This window comes from Mus caroli, chromosome 11, assembly GCF_900094665.2.
Source record: "Mus caroli chromosome 11, CAROLI_EIJ_v1.1, whole genome shotgun sequence".
Lineage (NCBI taxonomy): Eukaryota > Metazoa > Chordata > Mammalia > Rodentia > Muridae > Mus > Mus caroli.
This window is the reverse complement of record NC_034580.1, coordinates 83,072,520-83,098,630: the sequence shown is the minus strand read 5'-3', so window position 1 is coordinate 83,098,630 and position 26,111 is coordinate 83,072,520. Positions and strand designations below refer to the sequence as shown.

The window sequence follows — 26,111 nt, the reverse complement described above, 5'->3', positions numbered from 1 at the left end:
GCCCGGGAAGAGTCTCCTGAGGTCTAGGAAGGAATGGACATGCTCACCTGAAGGGACCAGGATAGGTTGGTTACCGGCACAGCGGCAGTGGCTTTGGAGCCAGAGACCAACACTAGCCATCAGGCAGGCGAGGATCAACAGGCTCCTCCAGAGAAGGGCCTGTCAGGAGGAAAGGCTTGGAAGTATGAAGGAAGGGGCTGCGGCCAACTGAGTTGAGTTCTGCCCCAAGATCTCACTGCCTGTGAAAGAGCCAGATGGAGACTCAGGTCAGTCAGGCCTAGTGCAGCAATCTCTTTCACAGGAGCACACAGTAAGCCCACCACTGCTGTGCATTGAGAAGAGATCAGGGCACGCTCAGAGCCACAGTGAGCCTTTAGGTCTGGGCAGGAAGCTTCCAGCAGTTCACTCACTGTGAGTTCTACCTGTGACACCTCACCATGACCCCAGGTGTCTCCTGAGGTATTTCTCTGGCATCTTGGAGAGAGCTGATCGCCCTAGGGAGATAAGGAGAGAACTGGATTATTGACAATTCACTCCTCTACAAACATTTAATGAACACCTACTGAATGGAGCCTTGTGCTGAGTATTAGGGGGATGGTAATAAGTCCGGACCCCATTTCTGCCCTGATGGGGAGAGAGGAACCTTTCCAAACATCCACACAAAACCCATTTTAGGGATGTGAAAGTGAGGTCTGGAAATGAGTGACAATTAGCGATGGGGTCAAGCTCTCTCTTTTTGTCAGTAACAAGGTCATTCATCACTCATTGGGTGACACCTACATCCCCAGCACTGCTTCAGGTTGTGTGTGTGTGGGGGGGGAATGCATCCATGAACCCAAGACTAGAGGTGGATGTGGAACAAGGTAATGGTGGCTAGGGGAACCCCCATTCTGGTGAGTTGATAAAGTATGATGGGGGTGTTTCAATCCCACGGGGGCTCCCCCTGAAAATCAGAGCGAGGTTCCAGAGCTCCGCCTTAGGGGCTGGGCTTCTGGTAGCCAAGTCCCGCCCCCTTTACCCCAAGATGGGATATAAAGTCTCTTAGCTCCTTCCAGGGAAGAGTAAGAAGAAAGGAACCATCACAGGGCCTCTAGGAGAGAGAGGAATTGTACATTCACCTCTGTGACGTCCGTGGGCATTGCTTGCCTGCTTAGCTGTAGCGGGGGTTCAGCTTGCATGATGCAGCAGTTGCTGGCCCTGGTAGGGGCCTTAGCCACATTCATCCTCACCCAACATGCTGAGGGCACTGCCCCAGGTAGGAGACTGTTAGGTACCAAGGCAGAAGATTGGTCTAAAGCAAGGATGTGGAGGGAAAACACTTGGATATAGGGAGTCTGTGGCTTCCCTGAATACTGAGTCTCCATCCTTTTGAACAGCTTCCCCCAGTCCAGTGGAGATTTCAGTCCTTCGAAACTGCATAGCAGAGGCTAAGCTGCTGGTGGACACCGCCTACAATCGCACACAGAAAAGGTGGGCCTGGGACTGGGAAGGTCAGTGAGGGAGGACGGGCTCTGGGCAAAATCATCTTACCCAACCTGAACCCCTGAGCACTATGGGTCTCCCTGCTGGGCTGAGAATTTATGGTTAGCCTGCACCCTCCTCCAGCTTCCTCTTTCTCCTCCTCTTTGGGACAGCATCACGCAGCGTCTTCGCAGTGGCTCGGCCAGCCCCATGGACCTCCTGGCCTATTTCAAACAGCCAGTAGCAGCCACCAGAAGAGTGGTTCAGGCTGCTGATTATATGCATGTGGCCTTAGGGCTGCTAGAAGAGAGACTGCAGCCACCGGGATCTAGACCCTTCAATGCCACTGGTACTCTCTTTCCTGCTGAGTCCCTAAGGCCTGCCCTAGCCTGGGAATAGAGGAAAGCCAGATGTGGGAGGTGGGGTGAGAAGCCTAGGGGATGTTAGAGATGACAAGGGGGTGGAACTGAACAGCCCAGGTAAGAGATAGGACTCTGGACTCAGAACCCTGCCTCCCTCCTCCCCAGATGTGCTCACAGAACCGCAGCTGCGCCTGCTGTCCCAGGCCAGTGGCTGTGCTCTCCAGGACCAGGCTGAGAGGTGCAGCAACAAGTACCGAACCATAACAGGGAGATGCAACAACAAGTGAGTGTTGGGACCCTGCCTCTGTTCTGCACCCCCTCTCTCAGGCCCTGCACCCTACTAACACCCACCTATTCATTACCCCAGGAAGCATCCCTGGCTGGGAGCCTCCAACCAAGCCCTGGCCCGCTGGCTGCCAGCTGAGTATGAAGACCACAGGTCTCTCCCCTTTGGCTGGACCCCCGGAAAGAGGCGTAATGGCTTCCTGCTTCCTCTTGTGAGTGAAGGGTCTGGAAAATGCTTGCTCTCTTTTAAACACAGAAGGTAAAGACAGCCCTGAGTTGTCACAGGCAAAGCTCAGCTCCAGGCTCTCCTCCCCCTGAGTGGCTGAGTGACTGTGGGTAGAGAATATACTTACCTTCTGAGCCCAGTTTCTTCACCTTTGAATAGAAAAATCTAGAGCGTGTGTGAATCAAAGTGAAGTTCTTGGCTTAAACAGCTGTGTAGACCATGATCCCTTAATGCTACCTACTATGGAATAGAGTTCCTTTATGGTTCTTGTGAGAGGACATCTCTCCCCCTCTCTCTATTTCCCTCCTTCCTCTCCCTTCTTCTCTCTCTCCCCTCACCCCATGTATGTGTGTATGTGCCTGTGTGTGTCATACGTGTGTACAGGTGTGCACACGTTTGTGGAGGCCAGAGGAAGATGCTGGATGTCTTCCTTGGCTGATTGCCGCCATCATATTTTTTGAGGCAAGGTCTCTCACCCATCCTGAAGTTTGCAATTTTGTGGAAGCTGGCCGGCCAGTGAGCTACCAGGACTGGCCTATCTCTGCCCTCAATGCATGGGTTTCAGGCACGCGTAGCAATGCTTGGCTTCTGTGTAGGTCCTAGGGATTTGAATTCAGGTCATAGCAAGTGTTCCTACCCACTAAGTCACCCTCCCGTCCCTCTGTTTTATGCCTTGTGTCTATTGTCTAGACTGGTCCAAATTTAGGATGAAACCCAGGCTGATCTCAAACTCACAGCAATCCTCCTGTCTCTGCTTCCCAGGGCTGGGATTATAGCCATGAGACTCCACGTTCAGGTCAAAGTATCTCGCTAAATATAAAGAGCCATGCACCTGTGCGTCCATGATTTGTACTCTCACAATATCAACTTTCTTTTGATATGTTAATATAACAATCCCCCACCTGCCTTAATATTAGTGTTAAATTTTACCCTACTGACCCTTCCATCTGTCTACCCAGATCTCTATTTATTATCCGTCACCTTGAAATCAGTCCTGTTTCTGAAGATCACCAGTTCTATAATCTGTGTCTACATATTAATATGTTTCTATCTCTCTGGCTGTGTCTACATATTAACATGTTTCTATCTCTCTGGATCAGCTGAAGGGGGGAATCTGCTGATCTGGGCCAGCCTCCTCACACTTGTTGATTTATGATCTTTCTGGGTAGTTCAGATTGGCATATAACTCACTATTTAACAGACTGGCCCTGAATTTACAATCCTCCTGCCTCAACCTCCCAAATCCTGGGATTCTAGGCATGTGCCACCAGCAACCTCAAGCCAAGCTGGCAGACCATCCGGGCTGCATCTCTAACAACAGAAGAAGTGCCAGGAGGAGAGGGTGGATGGGAGACAGACAGCTCTGGCAGGAGCTGGCACCCCTTGAGTCCCAGTTGGTCTTAGTACCTGGCCCTGACCGAGAGCCCAGACCCATGCCGACTGTACTTCCCTACCAGGTCCGGGATGTCTCCAATCAGATTGTGCGCTTCCCCAGCAAGAAACTGACCTCAGACCGCGGCCGGGCCCTCATGTTCATGCAGTGGGGCCAGTTCATCGACCATGACCTGGACTTCTCCCCGGAGTCCCCAGCCAGAGTGGCCTTCAGCATGGGCGTGGACTGTGAGAAGACCTGTGCCCAGCTGCCCCCCTGCTTCCCCATCAAGGTCCCTCAGCCAGCCTTCTAGGTTTCTGGTGTAGCTTGCAGCCCAGAAAGAGGGGTGCCAGAAAAACAAGCCCTATTCAGAGACCACAGATGCCCCCTGCGGTGCATGGTGGAGGGGTGGGGGGATGGGTGGGCTTTATTGGAGTTTCATGGGGGAGATGTATAAGGCAGGCCTTGACCCTTTGGACTGACGCCAGCAGAGGAAGTCTCTGGGCCCTCCTTTTAGAACCTATTAGAAGCTCTTCCTGGGTTGGTGCAGTCCAAGAACCCTGCAATTCTTGCCAACTCTGGTTTGGGGGCTGTTAGCAGGGTCTTCCTCCAAGCCAGGATACTGTGGGGCACTAGGTGAGAAGATGCAGAATTCAGGAAGTTGATTCGCTTTGGGGAAGGGAAGGGCACAAGTATCCACACGCACATCCACACGTACATCCACGCTCAGACATATTCACACACACACAGACACACATTCACCTACAGGTTTGCTTCCTTGCGTGGGTAGGGAGGGGGGCACTCAGAAGGGGTTGTATGTTACAAACCCCCTTTCCTCCCACCTTGGTGCCGGGGTGCCTCCTCTGAAGCTTGCCAGGTCTTTACAGAACAGTGTTAGCATTCAGATTGTACGGCAGGCACAGCATTCGGATTGTACGGTGGAGCTACCTCCACCGAGTGTTGCTCAACTGCTTGGGCAACAACCTGTCTCTCGGAGGGTCAGTCTCTCTCCTGCAGTTAGATGAAGGTCTTCATTTTAAAAGCTTCCTCGAGGGGAAGGGGTTCATCTCAGGGGTAGAGCACTTGCCTAGCAGGCACAAAACCCCAGGTTTAGGTCTGGGTGAGTCTTGGAGGGCTTCCTGGGGTAGGGAAGCTTTGAGCAATGTCAGAGTGAGCCTGCTACGGAGGGGCCCCAGAGTCACTGAGAGCTCTTCACCCTAGATCCCATGCAATGATCCCCGCATCAAGAACCAGCGCGACTGCATCCCCTTCTTCCGCTCTGCCCCGGCGTGCCCCCAAAACAGGAACAAAGTCCGCAACCAGATCAACGCGCTTACATCCTTCGTGGACGCCAGCATGGTGTACGGCAGCGAGGTGACCCTCGCCCTGCGGCTCCGTAATAGGACCAACTTCCTGGGGCTGCTGGCCACGAACCAGCGATTCCAGGACAACGGCCGAGCCCTACTGCCTTTCGACAACCTGCATGAGGACCCCTGTCTCCTGACTAACCGCTCTGCACGCATCCCCTGCTTCCTGGCAGGTCAGTCTGCAGAGGAGTCGTCCCAGGAGGGAGGAGCATGATGGGGTGTGGTGAGGAGACATTAGTGATGACCTCAGGCGACCCACAGGATAGAGACCCTCAGCATGGGGGGACACACCTTAGGTACAGATCTGTGCAGTCATTACCTAGTACATGGGAAGTGCCTATCCCTTGGCTGTGACCTGGTGTCCCTGTTTCATTGTCTCCAGTGACAAGGCTCTCATTACCTGAATGTCACTCCAGCCAACTACAGGAGTGGTCCCTCTTAAGTATCTGCCCATTGCTCCTAGTCATGGTCCAGAGACCCAAGTGAACTCAATTTTTTCTCCTTTAGGCTGGTGTATGTGTGTGTGTGTGTGTGTGTGTGTGTGTGTGTGTGTGCATTCACACACGTGTGTTTTGTGCCTTCCTTCTGGTTACACAGTTCTGCATCTATGCTGTCCCTCCCTACGTGTGTTTTGTGCCTTCCTTCTGGTTACACAGTTCTGCATCTATGCGGTCCCTCCCTCCCTTCTGCTGTTTAGTTTGCATTCTATTCATAGTCCTTACCCCAGCCTTCCTGTGTGGTTATGATAATGACAGTAATCACTTCTGAGCCATCCATGAACCCTCATAGCCGCCCTGAAAGGTGAGAAATATCATCCTCTGTTTACAGATCTGAGGCTGAGGCTGAGGGAAGATGGCTGTGCTCCAGAGAGCAGCGCTCTGAGGGCAGAGCCTATCCTGGGACAAAGTCACTGTAACTCTTGGGTCTCTGCTCTGTCCATTTCACCTCTCTGCTTAACTAAAACTCACTCTATAAGGATTGCACAGCTATATATATAATCTGGGGGAGCAGCATGTACCTTCACCAGAGGCCTTCAGAAGCTTAGTCCAAACAAGACTGTGGGGGCTGGGTGGGAAGCCATTGGGTGGCTGAACTTGGTGTCCTTGCCTACTTATGGGAAAGGTCTGAGTACAGAAATGTGCTCTGCCCAATGTCCCCGCCTCCTGGATTCCTTGGAAGAGCATCAGGATATCAAATTCAAACTGGGAACTGGGAGAGCCCCTGGTGGAGAAACAGATGCAGGCAGGGACTTGTAGTCTCAAGGTCATGGCCCCCATGGTCATCTCCCCACAGAGTGTTGTCTGGGCTATGGGTCTGGTCTTCTTGTAGAAGAGAGCCACCAGGCAAGAAGATCAGCATCTGCCCTTTGTGTCTCACTTAGTTCTAACCTGCCCTGGGAAGGAAGGTGACTGTCGGTAGGGAGCCGCATGAGACTTAGACGGAAGCCTAGCTTAGGAAGTTTGCCTCACCTGGTCTCTGGGACCCAGACCTCAGTCTTCCCTTACCAAAAGAGACTCTTATAATCTTGAACTTGGGGGTTTTCAAGGTGACACCCGGTCAAGTGAAACCCCCAAACTGACGGCCTTGCACACGCTGTTTGTGAGAGAACACAATCGTCTAGCCGCTGAGCTGAGGCGCCTGAATCCCCGCTGGAGTGGAGACAAGCTGTACAACGAAGCCCGGAAGATCGTGGGAGCCATGGTCCAGGTAGGGAGCCCAGAGGCCAGCATGAATCTGAGGGGGTGGTTCCCAGCCTTTGAGAACATGGCTTTGAGGCTGTGCCCTAAGGCTGCTGACTCTGGATACTTGGGGTGCATCTCTACTTCTGGTTCCAAAATTAACCAGGCCCCCATCTATGACATTTCTTTTGATTCCAGTATCTCATCCTCCAAGGGGAGATTAATGCTGCCACACTTGGCACAATGACAGTCATCACTAGTGTGCCCGAGGAGCCTTTTGAACAGCAGAGGAGAGGGAGGGCTGCAGGCTGCTGGGGCAACACTCTTCCCGTTCCATTTCTTCCAGATCATCACCTACCGAGACTTCCTGCCTCTGGTTCTGGGCAGGGCCCGGATCAGAAGAACTTTGGGTCCCTACAGAGGGTACTGCTCCAATGTGGACCCCCGTGTAGCCAACGTTTTCACCCTGGCCTTCCGCTTTGGCCACACCATGCTTCAGCCCTTCATGTTCCGCCTGGATAGCCAGTATCGGGCCTCGGCACCCAACTCCCACGTCCCGCTTAGCTCTGTATTCTTTGCCAGCTGGCGAATCATACATGAAGGTGACTGGGTTTCCCAAAGGCAAGGGGGGAGGGTCCAAGCACCCCTTCCCAGGTGGGCTGATGTCTGCTGGTCTGGCCTCTGCAAACATCTTCTCAGGATAGTGGAAAGATGGCAGCCATCAGTGAGTCTCTCATGCCCTAAGGGAGGAGTCCCCCTCTTTCCTGCCTCACGCACTGGGATTTAAACCCAGGCCTTGTGCACGCTAGGCAAGTGATCTACCGTTAAAGTGTTTCCCCTCCCCTTTTACAATTTAAATTTTATAATAAGGGCTTTACAAAAATAGCTAAGGCTGGCCTTGAACTTGTGATTGTCCTGCCTCAGCCTCCTGAGTAGCTAGGATTATCATCGTATCTATATCACCAGGCCTGATAAAGGGGGTTTCCTAAGCAAGGGGCGGGACAGACCGACGTCATGGACCTGCAAGGAGCCCCACTTGCTGGCTGAGCATCATGGGATGACCTCAGGAGCCTCTAAGAGGCGGGCCAACGCTTCCTTCCGTTTTGTGAAACCAGGAGGCATCGACCCTATCCTCCGAGGTCTCATGGCCACCCCAGCTAAGCTGAACCGGCAGGATTCCATGCTGGTGGATGAGCTCCGTGACAAGCTGTTTCAGCAAGTGAGAAGGATCGGGCTGGATCTGGCAGCTCTGAACATGCAGCGCAGCCGGGACCACGGCCTTCCAGGTGACGGGGCTCCTCACATAGGACCATTTTGGGGGTTTGGAGCAGACCTGGACCTTCCCTTATGACAGGAACAAGATAGCAGTGCAGAGCAGGCAAGACCTATGCCGATGCAGCAAAGCGCTCCTCCCCCAAATCCCACACTTGCTGGCTCCTCAGGTCACCCCTATCTGCTATAGATAGGCTTTAGGCTTTAAGTTCTATCTGCTAGAGGGGCCCCGGCTTTAGGTTCACCCCAGGACTAGGTCAGGGGACGAGGAGGTGAAGGGAAGAGATCAGAACTTTCCAAGCAGAGAAAAGCAATAAATAGCCTTACGGACATGGATAACCGTTCCCCACCTCACTGGCAACTTCAGAGAAGGCTATAAAATTTCTAGGACCAGAGAGAGTGCAGGGCCCTCTGACCTGAGGGTGGAAGGCAGGAGCCAGAGAGATGGGGAGCAAGTAGATTAGGATTAAGGCCCCACAGGGCTGTTTGGTGAGGACACCATGGCAGTGTGAAGAGAACGGATGCTCATTTCGCCCCCTTTCTCCAATGACCTTCAGCGTCAGCGGTCCCAGCCGTCATACAGATGGGGAGTAGTCAGAGACAGCTAGTAATCCACTCAAAGTCTCGAGAATATGAAATCTGACTTCAAAATGTCTTCATTCTTCCTGGTGTTTGACCCCATTCAACACCACAAAGAGGCTTCAAGCCTGGTTGGCCTTTCTCCCTTCCAACTCCAGCCTTTCTCTCTAGATAGAGCCTGAAGCCCCATGTGTCCTGGCGGAGCCTCACTTGTGTGTCAAGGAGTCAGAGGCACGTCCTAACTGCCTGCTCTGCTCACTACAGCAATGGACAGCAGGCCTCGAGACATGAGGGCTGCTTTCCCTTTCTTCTTCCTCCTCTTCCCCCCCCCCCCATGTACATGTCTGTGGGCTCACATGGAAGCTAGAGGCGAATCTCAGGTGTTATCCCACAGCTGCCCTCTACCATGTATGTATGTATATATGTATGTATGTATGTACTACGTATGTATGTATTTTATTTGCCAGTTTCTTTTTTTTTTTTTCAAGATATGGTCTCTGTATAGATCTAGCTGTCCTGGAATTAACTCTGTAGACCAGGCTGGCCTTGAACTCAGAGATCCACCTCCCTCTGCCCCCTCCCCCGCAGTGTTGGGATTAAAGGTGTGGGCCACCACCGCTCAGCTCTACCTTGTATTTTTGAGGCAGGGTCTCTCACTGACCTGGAGGTTGCCATGCAGGTTGAGCTGAGTCATCAGCGAATCCCAAATCTGCTTACCTCTGTCTCTCTCTCCAGCACTAGGGTTTTAAGTGTGCATGATCATGTGTGTGTGTGTGTGTGTGTGTGTGTGTGTGTATGTATACCTGAGTTTTGGAAATCCAATTCAGGAGGTCCTTATGCTTGTGTGACAAGCAGGGTCAGTTCCCTGGTAGTCTTACACTAAGGAGCTGTTGTCGCCCCCTGCTGGAAGGCTGGCATTGCTAGCCACTCAAAATTGTCACACTGTAACTTTCTATTCCCCATAAACAGCTGTTTCCTATAGCCCATTTCAGAAATACTATCCCGAATCTGGCTTTTGCAGTCTCCTCTAGCCCCTTCCCCAGCCAACAGCAAATCTAGAATTGAACTCCACTTAGTAGACCTTGAACAGCCGATGACTGGATAGACTTTACATTCTGCAGGTTGCTTCACAGAGGCACTGTGACTTCTTGAGAGAGGTACATAACACTTAGTGATAAGAGAATGTGGTACTGTTTTCCTTAGCTGCCTGCAACACTGTTTGAAATTGTTGCTTATTTTCTCATTTAGTCATTCCTTCACATAGTCTTCAAACCTGATTTTTAAGAATGCTCTGAGCAGTGTGCCTATAAAATGTATATGAACCTAATAATAATATTAAATGTCAGATCTGTGGGGCTCAGAGTTAGTAAAAGGATTGTTTGCCTTGCAAGCATGAGGATCTGAGTTCATTTCCCATAAACCACTTTTTGAAAATGCCAGGCTTAGGTGGCATACTTTTGTAATCCCAGTGCTTGGGAGACAGAGACAGGCAGAAACCTGGGGTTCTCTGGCTGGCCACCCTAACTTGATGAGTTCCAGGCAAGTTAAAAAAAAAAAACAAAACAACGGCAGTGTCTAGCAAATGACACCTAGTGTTGACCTTTGACCTCTATATCCACACCCCCCACACACAATATGTAAACACATACACATCAAATCTGTGTCTAGGGGCTTTGTACATCAGGACACACTCCTCAGCCCAACACACACAAAACAAGACTGTCCACCTACAGTCTAGCGAGGGCAGTGATCTAGTGTTCAGACCTCAGGGATTATCTGGTGCCACCCAGTACTGAGCACTGAATATACTCTGGAGGGTCTGTGGGGAACAGCAGAAGCTGATGGGAGACTGACAGCATGGCTCTGACTGGGCTCCCCTGCAGGATACAATGCCTGGAGACGCTTCTGTGGGCTTTCCCAGCCCCGAAACTTGGCCCAGCTTAGTCGAGTGCTAAAAAACCAGGATTTGGCAAGGAAGTTTCTGAGACTGTACAAGACGCCCGACAACATTGACATCTGGGTCGGAGCCATTGCGGAGCCTCTCCTGCCAGGGGCCCGAGTGGGGCCGCTTCTGGCTTGTCTTTTCGAGAACCAGTTCAGGAGAGCCAGAGATGGAGACAGGTAAGTGATCCGCCTAAAATAACCCAGCATCAGGATACAGCATCGAGAGGCTGGACAATGGGGAAAGCGTTCTTTAAAGCTTCCTTTCTCCTGAGCTCACGGGACCTGAGGCCAGGAGGCTTCCCCATGCAAAGTGGGTCTGTGGGAAAGAAATGCTGCCCCAGTCAAGATCGGAGCCTCCATAGGCCAGAACGGTGACTGGCCAACCTCGATGTTCTATGCTAGCGGACCCCAGAAGATGTGGGCTGAAAGAGTTAAACCTGAGCTTGTGGCTTAAGACCTGACTCCTTATCTGAATGTGGCATACGCTTGAGTTCAAGTCCGTCCCTGGCCACCTAGATTGGTGTACACTTACTTCTGGGCAGTTCACTTATGTATGGAACTGGTAAGGTTATGGAAAGCAGACGAGATAGAGTGCCCGGGTGTCAGACACAAGCATGGTGCTCACTACACAGCAACTCTCCAACCTTCTCACACCTCTCTTTGACCCACAGATTCTGGTGGCAGAAATGGGGAGTTTTCACCAAAAGACAACGCAAAGCCCTGAGGCGAATCTCTTTATCTCGGATTGTATGCGACAACACTGGTATCACCACGGTTTCGAGGGACATCTTCAGGGCTAACGTCTACCCACAGGGTTTTGTGAGCTGTAGCCGTATTCCCAAGTTGAACCTGTCAGCCTGGCGAGGCAAATGAGGTTTCTGCAGGTAAGGGGAGATCTGGAACAGGTCAGGCCCTAGCACCTCTTCCAGGAATAAGACATCCCATCTGCTGCTATACAGTTTGTCGCTAGGAACACAGTATTCTTCCATAGTGGCTTCCAAGAACGCTAGCTTCTGGGCTGATAATCAGTTCTGGGGTCTAAGATTTGGTGTAGTGGGGAGAGGGACAATCAGAAGTATTTAACTGACCTCAGTTTTGTCACTAACATCCTAAAATAGCTCTTTGGATAGCCAACCAATTCCTCATCCATTTCTTTTTGCTATTCCCACAGGATTCTACGCCAAAACTCCAAGCCTTGAAGATGAGGGTAACGGGGAGATCATGAGGCTGCTTTCTGCCCTGCGAACCACTGTTTCCTGCTAGAGCTTTTGCTGGTTAAACTCAGAGAAGGCTTTTTAGGTTGAGAGTGTCAGGGGTGCTATGGCAACAGGCCCACTTACCTCGGGAACCTCTTAGATAGCACATTATGCGTCAGCACCAGGTATAAGAGCCTATGAGCAGAGCCACGAGGCTTTGAGGTCCCAGCAAGACACTGCGGGAGGGCTTCCAGCACCCCTGCCCTCCCTCAGCATGACAGGAAGAGCTCACAGTCCTGCCTCTTAGCCATCCACCATCTTCCTTGGGACCTGAAGGAACAGCAGCACTCTCTCTACTTCTTCTACCAATAAAACAATGCAAGAGCAGGGCCCGCTGTCTCTCTGTTGGGCTGGGGAGAGGGAGGCCTTGGTTCTAAGCTTTGCCCCACATAGTAAGGACGAGGGTGCGATGGAGCCTGGGACTCGCCACACGGGCTCTTCTGGAGTTTTAAGAAACACTGTGAGGGAGAGAAAGGCAAAGTTTGGACCTCCAGAGTAGAGAGACCGAGTCCACAGAGGATCAGTCAATATAAATACTTTTTTATATGAAAAACAAACAAATACAATAAAAGACCCCACCCAGCCAGCAGGAGAACTGAGAACTCCCCCAGGCTATGTCCCAGAGCCAGCCAGCCCTAAAATGTCAGGGGACAGAGACTTAGCCAGGAAGTTGAGGCCCCGTACTCTCTCGCCTTTTCTTGGAAGAAACAAGAGACTGAGCTCTGGAATGCACCTTCTTCCTCGGAAGATGCCAAACTCCATGCTGCTGCTGTCTGCTTTTGCTGTTGCTTTGAGACAGGGTCTCACTATGTTGCTCTGGCTGTCCTGGAACTCACTATGTAGACCAGGCTGACCTCAAATTCATAGATATCCTCCTGCCTCTGCCACCTGAGTGCTGGGATTAAAGGTGTGTGCACCATTACACCCGGTTGCCAAACTCCCTTTTGGAGCCCTCTGCCACGGAGGTTCCAGGACAAACCAGAAAAGACACTGTACTGAGGACAGGCTAACGCTGGGTTTCCCCCAGACGAGTTTCAGACTGCACGGCCTGCCTTGTTATGATGCTCGTGTTTGATAGCCAAAACATGAGCAGGGTGTCAGGTGGGGCCCCAGAGTCTCAGGCTTGACTTCTGCGTGGAGGAAAGAATGTCCTGTTGAAGACGAGGCGCGGAGCCGGTGGGAAGTTTCTAGATCATCCAGTTTGGTTGACCAATGTGGTTTCTAATAAGCAAGACAAAGTCAGAGCACTGGATGCAGACATCTTCCCCTTGCTCCACAGGCCAGGGTTGCAGAGAGCTAGGTCAGCGTTCCCGTGGGGCTCACAAGGTCCTGGGGGAGGCTCTCTCGGGCCTCCTGCATCCGGCGCCGGGCTCGACGGAATGCTTCTATAAGGGAGGAAAATATTGCCACAAGGTCAGCTACTGTGGGAAGGAGAAGCAAGTGGCCCTGGGTGTCCAGGTGAGGGGATGAGATGTCTACCTAGCACGTTGTGCGTGGAACTCTGCTGGCTGAACCCTTCCAGACGGTCCAACACACTCCGCATCTGTTTCCGGAGGGAGTTCGATTCCATGAAAGCCCTGCAGGGAAACCGAAAACATAGCCAAGGCTGCTCTCCAGCCCTCAGTGACAAGGGGCTCAAGGCTCCCTAGGGGCCCAGTGTCACTCACCGGGACTGCTGCAGGCAGTGCAATCGGAAGGTGACAGTACCTGTTGTCTCAGTGCGGAATCCAAAGCGGCTCAGGCGCTCCCCCTGGGCAGACAGCAGAGACAGAATCAGTTTGTGCAGACTCTAGATTGGGGCGCTGCTGCCATCCGGATCCCTATTCTTAGGTAGCATAGCATCATCGAGTAACTTTACTTTGTCATTCAGACAGCAACACAAGGGGGGACACCAGGCTCCACCCTCATTTGAGAATGAGCAAGAAGCAAGAATGTTTCTTGTGAGTCCACCTTGCACCTGATTACCAAGGTCTTCCATGGTGGAAAGGAGAAGAGGAAATCTCTAATTACACGACTCCTCAAGGATCTCCTTGTATAGATATTAGTTCCTCTAAAATACGGGCAGGCCTGGCAGCATAAGCCATAGGGAGGAAGGGGCTATACCATGAGTGTATGATGAACAATTAGGGTAGGGGGCTCAAACAGGATATAAGCACTCAGCCTGAAGTCTCCCCAGAGATGAGTCACCTTGAAGGTTCCTGGTATCCTCACATAGGATGGGTCCTCCAGCTCCAGAGAGCCACCAATGAAGAACCTCCTTAGCTCTGCCACGAGACCCAGCTCCATGGGCCTCCACGTGGAGACAGTCAGGGTGTGGGATCCTGTGCAAGGAAAGGGGCAAAGGGGCGGGGTTCCATCTCTGACTTCCCAGCAATGACCTAGGTTGGTGATAACCTAGCAGAGGTTAGCGTGGTGGGTAACAACAGTGCCTGACTGGAAAACAGGAAGACAGAAGTTCTAATCTCAGCTATTCCAGGCACCACTGTGTGCTCTAGACAAGATTGTCAACCACTGAGAGCCAGCTTCTCTTTTGACCCTAGTAAAACATAGATGCAATCAGGACACTACACCTCGCAGGGGGCTGGGGGAATTACATGAGGTTTACTACGGTGCCTGGTGCACAGCAACAGGAACGTCAATTCATCCAATACCCCTGGGGCCCAGAGCACACAGTTGGTGCAGCTTCTCCCTCAAGGTCTAACTGGAGGACTGTGACATGTGACAGCCCGTCAGGTTGCTGGACTAGGTCAGTTCTGGCTTCACTCGTCTCTCATGAAAGGTGAGAAATTCCGAAAAGCCACAAGTGATTTGTCCAGTCAGAGCTCCCAGTTCCTAATCATTTCTCCTCATCAGAAGCATCAGAGCCTTTGGGAAGTGCTGGTCTTGTCGACAGGACAGAGGGCATCAGGAGGGCAGGGACAAGAGGTTACCTGGAGTGGCAGGCAGCACCACAGCCCCGTAGCCTTCCACACGATACCTCTGCCAGAAGTCCAGTGAGAGGACCTTACAGTAGAGCACGGGCCACTCCGGGAGGGACTCTGGAATGTAAACAAGGGGGCACGGGGCCCTTTGTTCAGAGAGGTCCCTGGCTGCGCGTTAGTGAGGCTGAGGACCACAGCTACTCACCAGCCGATTCGTCCTCATGCAGAAAGAAGGCTTCAAATGTGAACGGAAAGGAGAAATAGGCCACCTTGTCCTAAAAAAGAGGAGTGTCACTTTCAACTCACAGTCACTGGGTGGGTGCAGCCTCATTGGAATGGGCTCTTGGTGTCCAGTGACAAGGTCACCTTCACACAGGGGAAAGAAACACTGTCCTCCTGGTAGGAAGCCGCAGGCAGGCAAAGGGACAGTTGAATGTAAGCTGCTGTCAGTCTCTAAGAAATCAAAGAGTGACTCTGGTCTAGGCAGCCCTGTGGAGCCCTAACTATGGCTCCTCCACTGAGAAGCTGGCCTGATGATGTTTCACATGCCACCCACCCGGAGCTGCCATTTCCTTCCAGGCACCCTGGCACCCTCCGTACCATTCCCAGGGATTTGGTGGCACAGGCCTGGGTTACTCCCGAGAGCTGCTGGAATGATGGGCTGGACCAGTCTGAAAGTCAAAGAGCAGACACAGTAAGCTCACTAGAGAGGGTGGAGGTCACAAGAGAAAACAGAGCAGCGAGGCAACGCTCTTTCACACAGCCATTCACCCGCCCACACACTCACACAATGCCAATCACTATCATTTGTTGTGTCTGATGTAGGCTGATGTGTTTACAGGATGTTAGCAACCAGATTGTCTCTCCTAGAGCTAAGATTCTAGTGTGCCTATGGGTAGGACAAGAGACACAGATGTGATTTGAGCTATGGAATGGGTGCAATCGCCCAGGAACACTAGAGGTAGAAAGTAACACAGGTCAGGCTTAACCTCGGAGGAGAGGAAGAATTCACCCAAGAGCCTGGAGTGCCCTCAGAGAGAAGGCAGGACTATGGCACCAGAAGCTGAGAGAAATGCTTCATGAAGAAAAGTGTGCTGTGTCAGGTGCTTCAGAGAAGTCAATGGGGTGGAAGGATGGAGGCACCATTACAATTGGCCATGTGGAGGTGACCTGTGAAACCTTGAATGGTTTCAGTGGGAGTGGTCAGAATGCCCCTAGAACCCTTGGAACAGAAATGTCCGAAGAGTACTTACTAGTAGCTGGCAGCTCCACAAAGAAGTGGACGTAGAGGTTGTCATACTCATAGCCTTGGGCTGAAACTTAAAGAGAAAGTGGAATGTAAGCCTAGCTTGTTCTCTTATTACCCTTACCACTCAGTCTAGTCTGTCTGTCTGTCTGTCTCCTTCTTTCTTTATCTATCAGTTTTTTGGAGACAGTTTTTCTCTGTGTAGTCCTCGAACTCACTCTGTAGACCAGGCTGGCCTCAGACTCACAGACATCCACCTGCCTCTGCCTCCCAAGTACTGGGATTAAAGTTGTTTGTCACCACTACTCAGCAACTCAGTCTCGTCTTGAAGGGTCCAAATGCTCTACAAATAAATCCTTCTTGGGGCCCAGGAGCCTCAGTTTCCAGAAAAGACTCATGACTCAGCTTCCCAGAGACCATGCTCGGCCCAGACTAATCCAAGGTGAGTAGCCGCTCACAGCTCCATCAGACTCTTGACAAGAAGACACTTACCTACCTCTCCATTCACAAAGAGCCGGAGGGCACCCGGGGCAATCTACAGCAGAGAGAAATGGGAGGTGTCAGGCCCAGAGGGAATAAGTGCTGCCTGCCCCCCACCGCTGCCCCCAGCCCTGTCCCCAAATCTGCAGATGACCTCACACCTGCTCTCCAAGCTTGGCCACACTCTGCACGTTCTCTCCACCCTGACACTTCTCAACAGGAAGCTTTCCTATTTCTGACACCCGCAGATTAGCAGCACAGCACTGAGAGGGCAGGGAGGGCCCACTAGAACTCGCAGGCAGCCAGGTTTTCTTCATTAATGATTTGTGTTATCTGTCTGGGCTTTTTTTTTTTTTTTTTTAAAAACATGAGCATCTGTTGCTCATGTAGCATAAAACAATAATTTTTATTATTAGAGTTAATTTTCTAGAGACGGGGGCGGGGGTGAGTAGCTCTATCCTTGTTTGCAGGTCTAGAAACTGAATCCCTGGTGGTGGGGAAAACACAGACAGGACCCCAGAGTGACTGACCTAAACTGTTTTGGTTTCATTTTCTAAGATCCAAAACATCTGACCAGCAAAAATGACAGCTCTTTGCCTACCTAAGGTGCTCTGGAACAATATCCACATGAGTAATAAAGAAGACACTTTTTACCATTATATTGTTTTTTAAATAAGTTGTAAATTAACGCATGAATGCATTACCACTGATAAAATTCCCCAAACCACCAAACCCTAGAGAACAAGAAGTCAAAATGCCTGGTATATTTTTCTCACTGCCCAATACCCAATTACCACCACCCACCCAGCCTGTCCCAAGAGAGAGGCCAACATAGCATGTGTGTCCTTTCAGACCCGGTTCTATGCGTGCAAGGACCCTCCCTCATCAAGATGCAGGGTCATGAAACTCTTCTTTGACCTCCTTTCTACCCTGCAGAGTTGGTCTTGGAGCCGTTTAAGAGAGGGAGACAGTCCCTCTATAGTCAGACACTCTCCCCAACAGCTCACAGCGCTGTGGGGGGCTGAGCTACCCACCATCTCAAAGTCTGTGCCCACGAGGCTGCTGAGGTACTCCTTGTGCCGGCCGTAAAGCTGAGGAAACAAAGCAAACCAGTTCTCAAAATGCGGCTCAACCCGCCCCAGGGTTTAGTTCTGAATGGGAGAAAATCAGATGCTGACATTTTAAAGAGATGTTGCTTTGTTTCAGGGCACAGGGCTGTGCCACCAGCCAGACCTAAGAACTGAAATACCAATACTGATTACTAAGACAAGAGAACTGCTGTCAAATCAAGGCCAGCCTGGGCTACATAGGGGGTCCCCGGCTAGTCTGAGCTAGACAGAGTGAACAGCCTCAACACATATACCTGCTAAAAGATCACTAAACTAAAGCGAAACACAGAGGCTCTGAAGTTGGCCAGCCTGGGAACGAGCCTGGCTTTCAAGTTCCCAAGCTCGATTACTTGGGTCTGTAACTTAGGGTCCTTGTTATAAAGTGGTAATAATGCTCCCCTCACAGGGTTGTAAGAGCTAAGTGAGATGCTTGTAACCGGGCTGGCGTGGAACATAATCAACACTCAGCTGTCACGTCAGTTCTATTTCCTGGATGGCGGTGGGCTGCCCTCTCTCTCAGCAGACACCGAGACATGGTTTCAGCTCCCGGCACAGGGGCTCCTTCCTCCACGTGCCGGGAGGACGTGGAGTCAGTTGGTGCTTACGTCCTTGAACACTCGCTGCTCCCGCTCTTCCTCCTCTGGCTGTGCGAGGGAGGACACGTTGTCAATTGTGTATTTCCAAGCAGACGTGTGCTCCTGCTTCTCTCCCTCAGTCTCGATTCTGTGAGGTCAAAGCCACAAAAAGGATCGCTTCTGTTGGTAAGACGTGTGGCCTTCTGGACCCAGGAATCAGCTATGCTGGTGACAAGGCTCACTTGAGGTATATGATGGAGAAGACAGTCATACAGATGATAAAACAGAAAGGGCATCAGACGACACCCATGGGATCTGGACCCATTCCTACCCTGAAGACATGGGGACCCTAACCACTTAGCTCTCACGCCTGAGAAATGGACAGCTTGGGGTGTGTTTGGTTGCTAACTCATAGAGCTGTCCTCTCAGACAAAACCGAGCACGGCCGGCCCTGGCCTGGCTGAGTCTACCTCCCCTGCACTAGCCAGTCCTCCTCCTCTGCAGCACCAAAAACCTCCTCCCTCATTGACACAGCTAATGGGATTCCTGCATATTAACCAGCTGTTCCCTAAAGGCTTTCGACCCAGAACAGAGTATGACCAAGTGCCTGGGAACTAGATGTTCAGGAGCAGGTCAAGGGCTTTCTGGGAGTCTGCTCAACTAGAGGCAAGAAGGGCACGTAGAGAGGTCTCTGCCACACTTCTTCCCCATTCCCACCTGTAGGGTCCTTTGATGCCGGTGAAGTCAGGCTTCACTGTGATCACGCCATTGCTGTCCACCTTCAGGATGCAGAGCACGTGTTCATGTACCTTATAGCCAAGCCTAAGAAGCAGGACATCAACATCAAGGTTCAGGTCACCAGGGAAAGAGAGAGGGAGTCAGCCACTTCAGGGACCGGGGAGGGATGCAGCAAGTATCCTCATGGTGGCGCTTTTGAGTAAAGCAAAAAAGAGAAAGAGACCCTCCATCCCATATGGCTGTAACAGGAAGGTAGTGGTGAAGGGCTGGAGGAGGAAGAAGAGGACGAGGATGAGGACAACAAGAGCCAGCAGGGCGAAGGGTCACTCACTTCCCATAGGGTCCCAGGTCTGCCATGATGTACATTGTCTGAAGAGGAGTGTTAATAGCGTGGTTGTTCCTGATGAAGTCTTCAGAGGGTTCCCACGTGATGATCCGAGACTTGAGTTTGCTGCCCTCCCTGGGAGGGACCACAGGAAAGGGTCACTGAAAGAGATCATGAGGGAGCCTCCCTCATCCCCCCACCCCTCAGTGGATGGAGAGTGTTAGTAGGAATCCCAGAAATGAGAGAGACCACGGAGACCACCTGATCGCTGCTTGTACTCACACCCCTCGCCTGTCCTGCCGCCGCCGCCTGACGTTCGCCATCCGCTCAGCCAGAAACGATGGCACCTCGCTGGCTGAAGTGGTTATTTTCTGACAGTACTGGGGAAAGAAGACAGAGCTGAGACTGGCATGTGGTCAGAGCTGTGTGGGGAGAACCACCTGAAGGGAAGCCTTCCTTCTGACCTCTCCTCCAGGGTGCAAACCCAACAGGCAGAACCTCACAGTCACCCGTGCTGGGGGAGGGGAGAGATGGCACAGTCCAAGGAAGACTCCTACTGTGTCTTGGGTGTCCTTAGGGGTCTAGAGACAAGTTGTTTATGCTAACAGTAATATCAACCTGCCTTCTCTGAACACATGTTGGGTAAGTTTGTCTGGTAAATGTTGATGCTCACTTGGTGGTCAAAAGTGCCAAACAGGACACCAGTTTTCTTGAGAAAGTTCTCACTTGGGTGAGCTAGTATGAACTGTATTTTTATGTGCTTTTCCAAATCAATCTCAAATGTATATGCTGCTGTCGCATAGCTTTCCTGAAGAAAGCAGTCCAATCTTTTAAGACACCCACTAACACCAGCTCCCAGCAGAGCTCATAGATACAAAAATCAGAAGATACAGTCCCGCCTTCAAGGAATGTATGATCTCTTCCTGAGAAGGCACAGAGTCATGGAAGAGAATGTAAGACAAGCCCACAGGGTTCAGGGGCACAGGTGAAAACACAGGTATCCCCACAGCCTAAGCATGTTCCTCTTCTTGCCTATAACTCCTGACTTTGACTGAATTGTAAATGGATTGTTCTAGACCCTGTCCATCTATGCCATCAATTCCTATGCTATCAGGTCCCATGGGCCCTCTGGTAGGCAGAAGGACACCATCTGCATCTGCCCACTGCAGCCTGGCTGCCAGCAGCTTCCAGCAGCTTCTAGAACCATCTATGTTCTATATAGCCCCTTTACTGGGCTTTCCACTTACAACCTAGAGCCAGTGAGGCTAGAAAACCAGGGAAGACAAACAAGAAAGCAATGAGGCCCCAGAAGGAATACTACCTCTTCCAAGTCGGTGTATCTATCCGAGTCAGTGTAAGTGAAGATTCGCCGGTTTTTCCTGCCACCAGAATTCTCCAGTTTCAAGATCTCTTGGCGGTACTGATGATCCAATGGGCTCTGGCATGCAGATTCGTTTTGGTACAGGTCGACTTCAAACTGAGGTCACCACAAAGAAATCCATCAGCTGGGACTACCTCAAACTTTGGTTCCTGCAGCTACTGAACCAAATCACTTCTAGCGCTAGCTGACACATTTTGAAAACCGACTGTCACTTTGTTTAAAAAATGAAGGGCAGGGGAAATCTAAGAATATTCGAGTTAAAAGGATCCAAGCTGATGTTCTAATCCAACCTTGTTGCTAGAGACGCTATAGAGCCCGGAGACGGGGAGTGCCTTACCTAGAACACTAAACTGAGCATGGCAGCCGTTATATTACAATAGCCACATAAACATAACAGGAAGAAAGTATAAGCCACCACAATCTTTCCTGGAGATGAGTTTGACAGTATGAGTCACTGGCTGGGTAGGAGTCAGGTAGGTGGAGGTAGACTGAAGACAAGAAATGCTGGCTCACCTGGCTAAAGAGCTTTTCCTGCCATCCAATTATAACCTCTTCCTCCTCTTCTTCATCAGGGCGGTGTCCACCTCCAAACACAACAGTGTGAGTCAGACCAGCAACATTTCTTCCTCTCTGGTTGACTACAACCAGTGTTCCTATTCTTGTCTCACTTGGGTTTTAAAAAATTTTGCTATTGTTGTTTGGAAGTGTCTCATTCTGCAGCCCAGTCTGACCTCAAATTCCAGATCCTCCTGCCTCGGCAGAAAAACGCTGACATTACACGTGTATACCACTAGGTCTGCCTTCAAAGTCCCTATTCACATTGACTGCAAACCCCACTGGAATTTAGTGACTCATTAAGGGCTCACTCTAAACATAGAATGCAGGTGGTGGACATACTTTGGTTAATACTAGAAGCAAGAGTAGGGCCCGAGGTGTCCTAATCATTATTACTCTAATTTGAATAAAAGGTAGCTCTGCCTTCCAGGAAACATTATCTAGTCCAGTATAAGGAACTAGAGTTTAGCTAGAGGCTGAAGGGCCAGCCCTTCCTCAATCCTGGCTGAATTTGCTAGATAAGGACCCTGATGCTTTTCTGAAGCCACCACCGAATCATCCATAAACACAAGATGCATGCTTTGTGATCCGCCAGACTACCCTTTTTGCCTAAGAATATTTCTGAGTAGAAAGAACAATGACAAAACCATGAAAAATTATTGGCCAAACACGAGGGTCCTGTCCTTTCTTTTGGCTTTCAAGGCAAGTGGGAAAAAAATCATATTTTTGTGCAAACTCCTGTTTTAAAATTGGTTTTTAAGTGTATTTATACATACATTAGGAGTTTGGAACATATTTCTCTTAGAAGCCCTTCACCCATTCCCCCAAGTCACAACTCGGGTAAGATGGCTCAAGCCCCAGGATTCATCCGGTGAAGAGAGATAACTGAACTGATTCACAAAAGTTATCCCCTGGACTTCACTCTCGCACTGTGGCATGGGCGTGCACACACACACACAAGTAAATTACAATGTAAAAAAATAAATAAATAATCAAAAAGACGATTGCCCAGGTTCTTTCAAATGCTTCCGTATTCCCCGGCTAGGTGACACTGGGCAACAAACTCAACCTCTCTGTGCCTTCGTTCCTCCTTTGTACTTCTACTGCCCCGCACCCCTGCCTTAGTCTCAAATGAACGTAGCGTCATCACAAACACCCACTAGCAGCTTGCGGAGGCCTAAAAGTGGCCAAGTCTATGAGGTCCTTCCCCATCTGGGCAGCAGGCTGGTAATGAAGGAAGTTGCTTGATGTGATTCTTTGCAGATGAACTCTGTCAAGAGAAGAGAAGCCCCAAATACGCGTGTCAGAGACACACAGCAAGGAGATATACAGAGCATGAATCGAGGAAAGAAACCACAGAGGCAGAGATGCCAAGGCTGCTGCAAAGAAGAGGTGGGTAGGGGCGTCTGCTGGATAAGTCAGTGAGGCGGGGCACAGGGACCCGAGGGGTTTGAAAGTGGCGAGAACTTGAAGGGACTTGGGCAGGGGTGAATCTGAAAGATGTACTTAGAAGCTTTCAGTGGAAAAAGATCCTGATAACAAGACGCGCGCAGAGATGGCAGAGGAAGTAGTTGGGATTGTAAGCGGAAGTAGGGGCCTCTGAGCATCTAAAAGCTTAGGGTGGAATAAAGTTAGGGGGCCTCGGAGCATAAAGTTAGGGGGCCCTGGAACTGGGGTCGAGTGACTACCGGAGGCGCAGGTTGCGCACGGGGTCCCGGGAGCGATACACGGCCTCGCCGGTGTCAGTGCTCCAGACCGCTTCCGCCATGACTGCTGCTTCACGCTGCGACTGCGCCGGAAAGCGTGGTGCCCCGTTCCCCTGGCAACGGAGACGCTGGCTTCTTAGGCAAGGGAGGCGCTGCGCGCGCAGCTCTCCACGTCTGCGGGAGCCAGTCCCTAGCCTGGCCTCGGGACCCTCAGCTGTCCTGTGTGAGTAAAGCTCACCTCCACCCAAGGTGAAAGTTGGTGCACTGCACAAAAGAGGAAACCGCCATCAGCTACTTTGTTTTGGTGCAAAAATGGTGATGGTGGCCAGAACCACGTGACCTGAGTCCTTACTTTCTGACCAAACACTGCCTTCCACTGAACATTTGAAAACTTCGGCCTAGGGGGCGTGGAGAAATGGCTTAGTGGTTAAGAGGTTAGTGACTGGACTTTCAGAGGAACTAGCAGGTCCAGACGGCCACTCACACCTGTCTCTAACTCCAGTTCCAGAGGGTCAGACACCTTGCCGCCTTACAGTACACATGTGTTGCACAGACATATGTTCAGCCAAAACACCATTATGCATAAAATAAATTTAAAAAAAAATTTAAAGAGAGAAAACTCAGGCCTAAACAGTTGGTGGATATGATTAAAAGGACATGCTAACAAACATAAGAAAACAGCCGGGCAGTGGTAGCGCATGCCTTTCATCCAGCACTTGAGAGGCAGAGGCAGACAGATTGCTGAGTTCGAGGCCAGCCTGGTCTACAGAGTAAGTTCCAGGACAGCCAGGGCTATACAGAGAATCCCTGTCTCAGGGAAAAAAAGAAAAAAGGAAAAAGAAAAGTAAAGGAAAGAAGAAGAAGAAGGAGGAGGAGGAGGGGGGAAGGAAGGAAGAAAGAAAGAAAGAAAGAAAGAAAGAAAGAAAGAAAGAAAGAAAGAAAGAAAGAAAGAAAGAAAGAAAGAAAGAGAGAGAGAGAGAGAGAGAGAGAGAAAGAGAAAAAGAAAAAAAATAAGAAAATATACCTGGAAGAAAAAAAAACCTGTGGGGCAGGTATATTAGTAGTTTTGTTGGTATGCACTGAACCAGAGAAAGAAAAAACAAGGAAGCCAGCAGAAAGGAAGGAAAGGGTGTTTTCCCCGGGGCATGTTAGTTCTGGATTATTAGCCAGTTAAGATTCCAAGCCAGCCCCTGAAAAACCACCAGAGTGACATTCAGAAGTCATGGTTCACTGGCACATCCAAGGAAAGATGGTATAAGTTTAATCCCGGCCGTCTGGCAATATCAATATTGACAATTAGTATTTGACAGTTGCTACTTATTCATCCGAATATGCAATTGTTGCCTGGCCTGGGACATTTCACGGCCATCTGATTATAAAGCAGAGAAGTCCTGAGCACCTAGCTATTCATTGTGTGCACTAAGAACTCACCACAAATAGCACCTACTCATTTAGGATTTCATACAGTTCATTTGTATTGCCTGTAACCCTCCCAAAAACCTCTCCAAGAGGTACTTTATTCCTATTTAAAGGATGAAGTTACCAAGGGCCAGGAGTTAACTATGGGGTGTATTAATGAGACGTGGGAAAAACAGATTCCAACCTGGTCTGGCTTTTGTGGCCTCAAACCTTCCACCAACTTACTGTCTCCCACCCACATCCTTAAGAACATACAATTTCCAATTAAGGGATGATTTCTATAGACTGAAACCATGGAGATTAGAAAGGAAGTCACTTTGAGTTTTTGTTTAAGATGAGAACAGCCAGGAGAGGTGGTTTGTGTTTGGATTGTCAGCACTGGGGGCATACATGGAAGGATTTCAATTTAAGACCTCATTTTAAACAAAACAAAAGAAAAACAAACCAACCAAATCGATCAAGAGCTGTAGAAATGGCTCAGTGGGGGAAGGCCTCTGTCACTAAACATGATGACCTGAGTTTAATCCTTGGGACAAGAAAACTGACTTCACAGAGTTGTCCTCTGACCTCCACACTTTGTGGCACGTGCGTCCACACACACCATCACCACCGCTAAAAACGATAGTAAAGTTAAGCTTTTCTTCATGGAACCTTCCAGGCCATGTGTCAAGGGGAGACTGAATATCTCCTTCCCAGACACTGGCTGTGAGAAACTCATTGGAACGGACAATGAACGGAAGCATCGTGTGTTCTGTGACAGTGCATGGTCACAGAAGGATCGGCTGACGCTCTCTCTCTCTCTCTCTCTCTCTCTCTCTCTCTCTCTCTCTCTCACACACACACACACACACACACACAGCATAGAAAACATCTCCTTGTGGAAGCTGTAGTGTGTCACAGTGTTCCCCTGAGTATAACCCTCTGTCCACACATCGCCTCTTGCAAACACTCATTGTGATGAGCCATTGAGCTGCCTCCAGGCCTCTGGCATCTGTCACACCAGCAATACCGGATCCTCACTGGGACTCCTCACTGTTATCCTTTTGTTGCTGTGTGTCATGGAGATCCTGCAGCTTTGGTTTGGACCGGTCCTTTCCTGCGCCCCAACAGTTCACAGATGATGTAGATTTGGGGGTGGGTCAACTCAAAACTCTGGATCTGGGCCTGGATGGTGGCTGAGCTGGTCAGCCTGCTGGCTCTCCCTTGTCTGCACCAGCAGGGCAAGCTCTCCAGCACTGCTCTGGCAAGGCCACTGAATGCCACCATTGGAGAGATGCAGGGTCAGCTCTCCCGCTCTCTTGCCCTCGGGGCCAGCTTACCTCCCCACTATGCTTCCAGAGACAGCTCCACTGTGTTGCCCAGTCAGGCCCGGCCCAAGTGCTGCAGCTGGCTATGGGCTGAGCCAGCTCTCTCCTGCGCTCACACACATGGGGCCAGCTCATTCCCTCTTCCACCACACACACACACACACACACCAGGGCCAGCTCTGCTGTGCTATGCAAGTGAGGTGCAGGCCCCTCTTCCCTGAATGCTGCCACTGGCGAGGGGCAGGGCCAGAAAGCTTCTACTTCTGAGTCCAGTCAAAAATCCAAGCCTTCAAGACCTTAAAAAAAATAGTACTTTCTTTTAATAGACAACTACAGTGTCACATGAGCAATGCATAATGAGGATTGAGTCTACTTCTACAATTCAGTTTTTTTTTTTTTTTTTTTTTTTGGTTTTTGAGACAGGGTTTCTCTGTGTAGCCCTGGCTGTCCTGGCACTCACTTTGTAGACCAGGCTGGCCTCGAACTCAGAAATCCGCCTGCCTNGACAGGGTTTCTCTGTGTAGCCCTGGCTGTCCTGGCACTCAC

At 50.6% G+C, this 26,111-nt stretch overlaps 2 protein-coding genes across 5 annotated transcripts; one reads left to right on the top strand and one right to left on the bottom strand.

Moving 5' to 3' along the window:
• Positions 1-1,056: 1,056 nt before the first annotated feature.
• On the top strand, positions 1,057-12,207 carry Epx (eosinophil peroxidase). The gene is made up of 13 exons (XM_021177666.2): positions 1,057-1,255; positions 1,377-1,470; positions 1,635-1,810; positions 1,989-2,106; positions 2,191-2,320; positions 3,792-3,998; positions 4,928-5,246; positions 6,620-6,780; positions 7,099-7,354; positions 7,868-8,038; positions 10,487-10,724; positions 11,219-11,431; positions 11,719-12,207. The coding sequence occupies exons 1-12, from the start codon at positions 1,177-1,179 to the stop codon at positions 11,418-11,420; spliced, it is 2,151 nt and encodes a 716-aa protein (XP_021033325.1). The 5' UTR covers positions 1,057-1,176; the 3' UTR covers positions 11,421-11,431; positions 11,719-12,207.
• Positions 12,208-12,323: 116 nt separating this feature from the next.
• On the bottom strand, positions 12,324-25,682 carry Mks1 (MKS transition zone complex subunit 1). 4 transcript variants are annotated; one of them, XM_021176034.2, is made up of 18 exons: positions 22,822-23,080; positions 22,294-22,403; positions 21,092-21,162; positions 20,519-20,674; positions 19,480-19,577; positions 19,204-19,332; positions 18,852-18,956; positions 18,165-18,282; positions 17,485-17,541; positions 16,463-16,505; positions 15,978-16,043; positions 15,325-15,395; positions 14,930-14,999; positions 14,734-14,841; positions 13,991-14,124; positions 13,471-13,553; positions 13,283-13,380; positions 12,324-13,188 (listed from the first exon to the last, which is right to left on the bottom strand). In XM_021176034.2, the coding sequence occupies exons 1-18, from the start codon at positions 22,899-22,901 to the stop codon at positions 13,100-13,102; spliced, it is 1,686 nt and encodes a 561-aa protein (XP_021031693.1). In that variant the 5' UTR covers positions 22,902-23,080; the 3' UTR covers positions 12,324-13,099. The 4 variants fall into 4 exon arrangements, with proteins under 4 accessions (XP_021031693.1, XP_029339990.1, XP_029339989.1 ...); XM_029484129.1 differs by lacking the exon at positions 22,822-23,080 and adding an exon at positions 25,578-25,682 and having other exon boundaries at positions 13,017-13,188; XM_029484130.1 differs by lacking the exon at positions 13,471-13,553 and having other exon boundaries at positions 12,327-13,188; positions 22,822-22,920.
• Between the last annotated feature and the right edge of the window lie 429 nt (positions 25,683-26,111).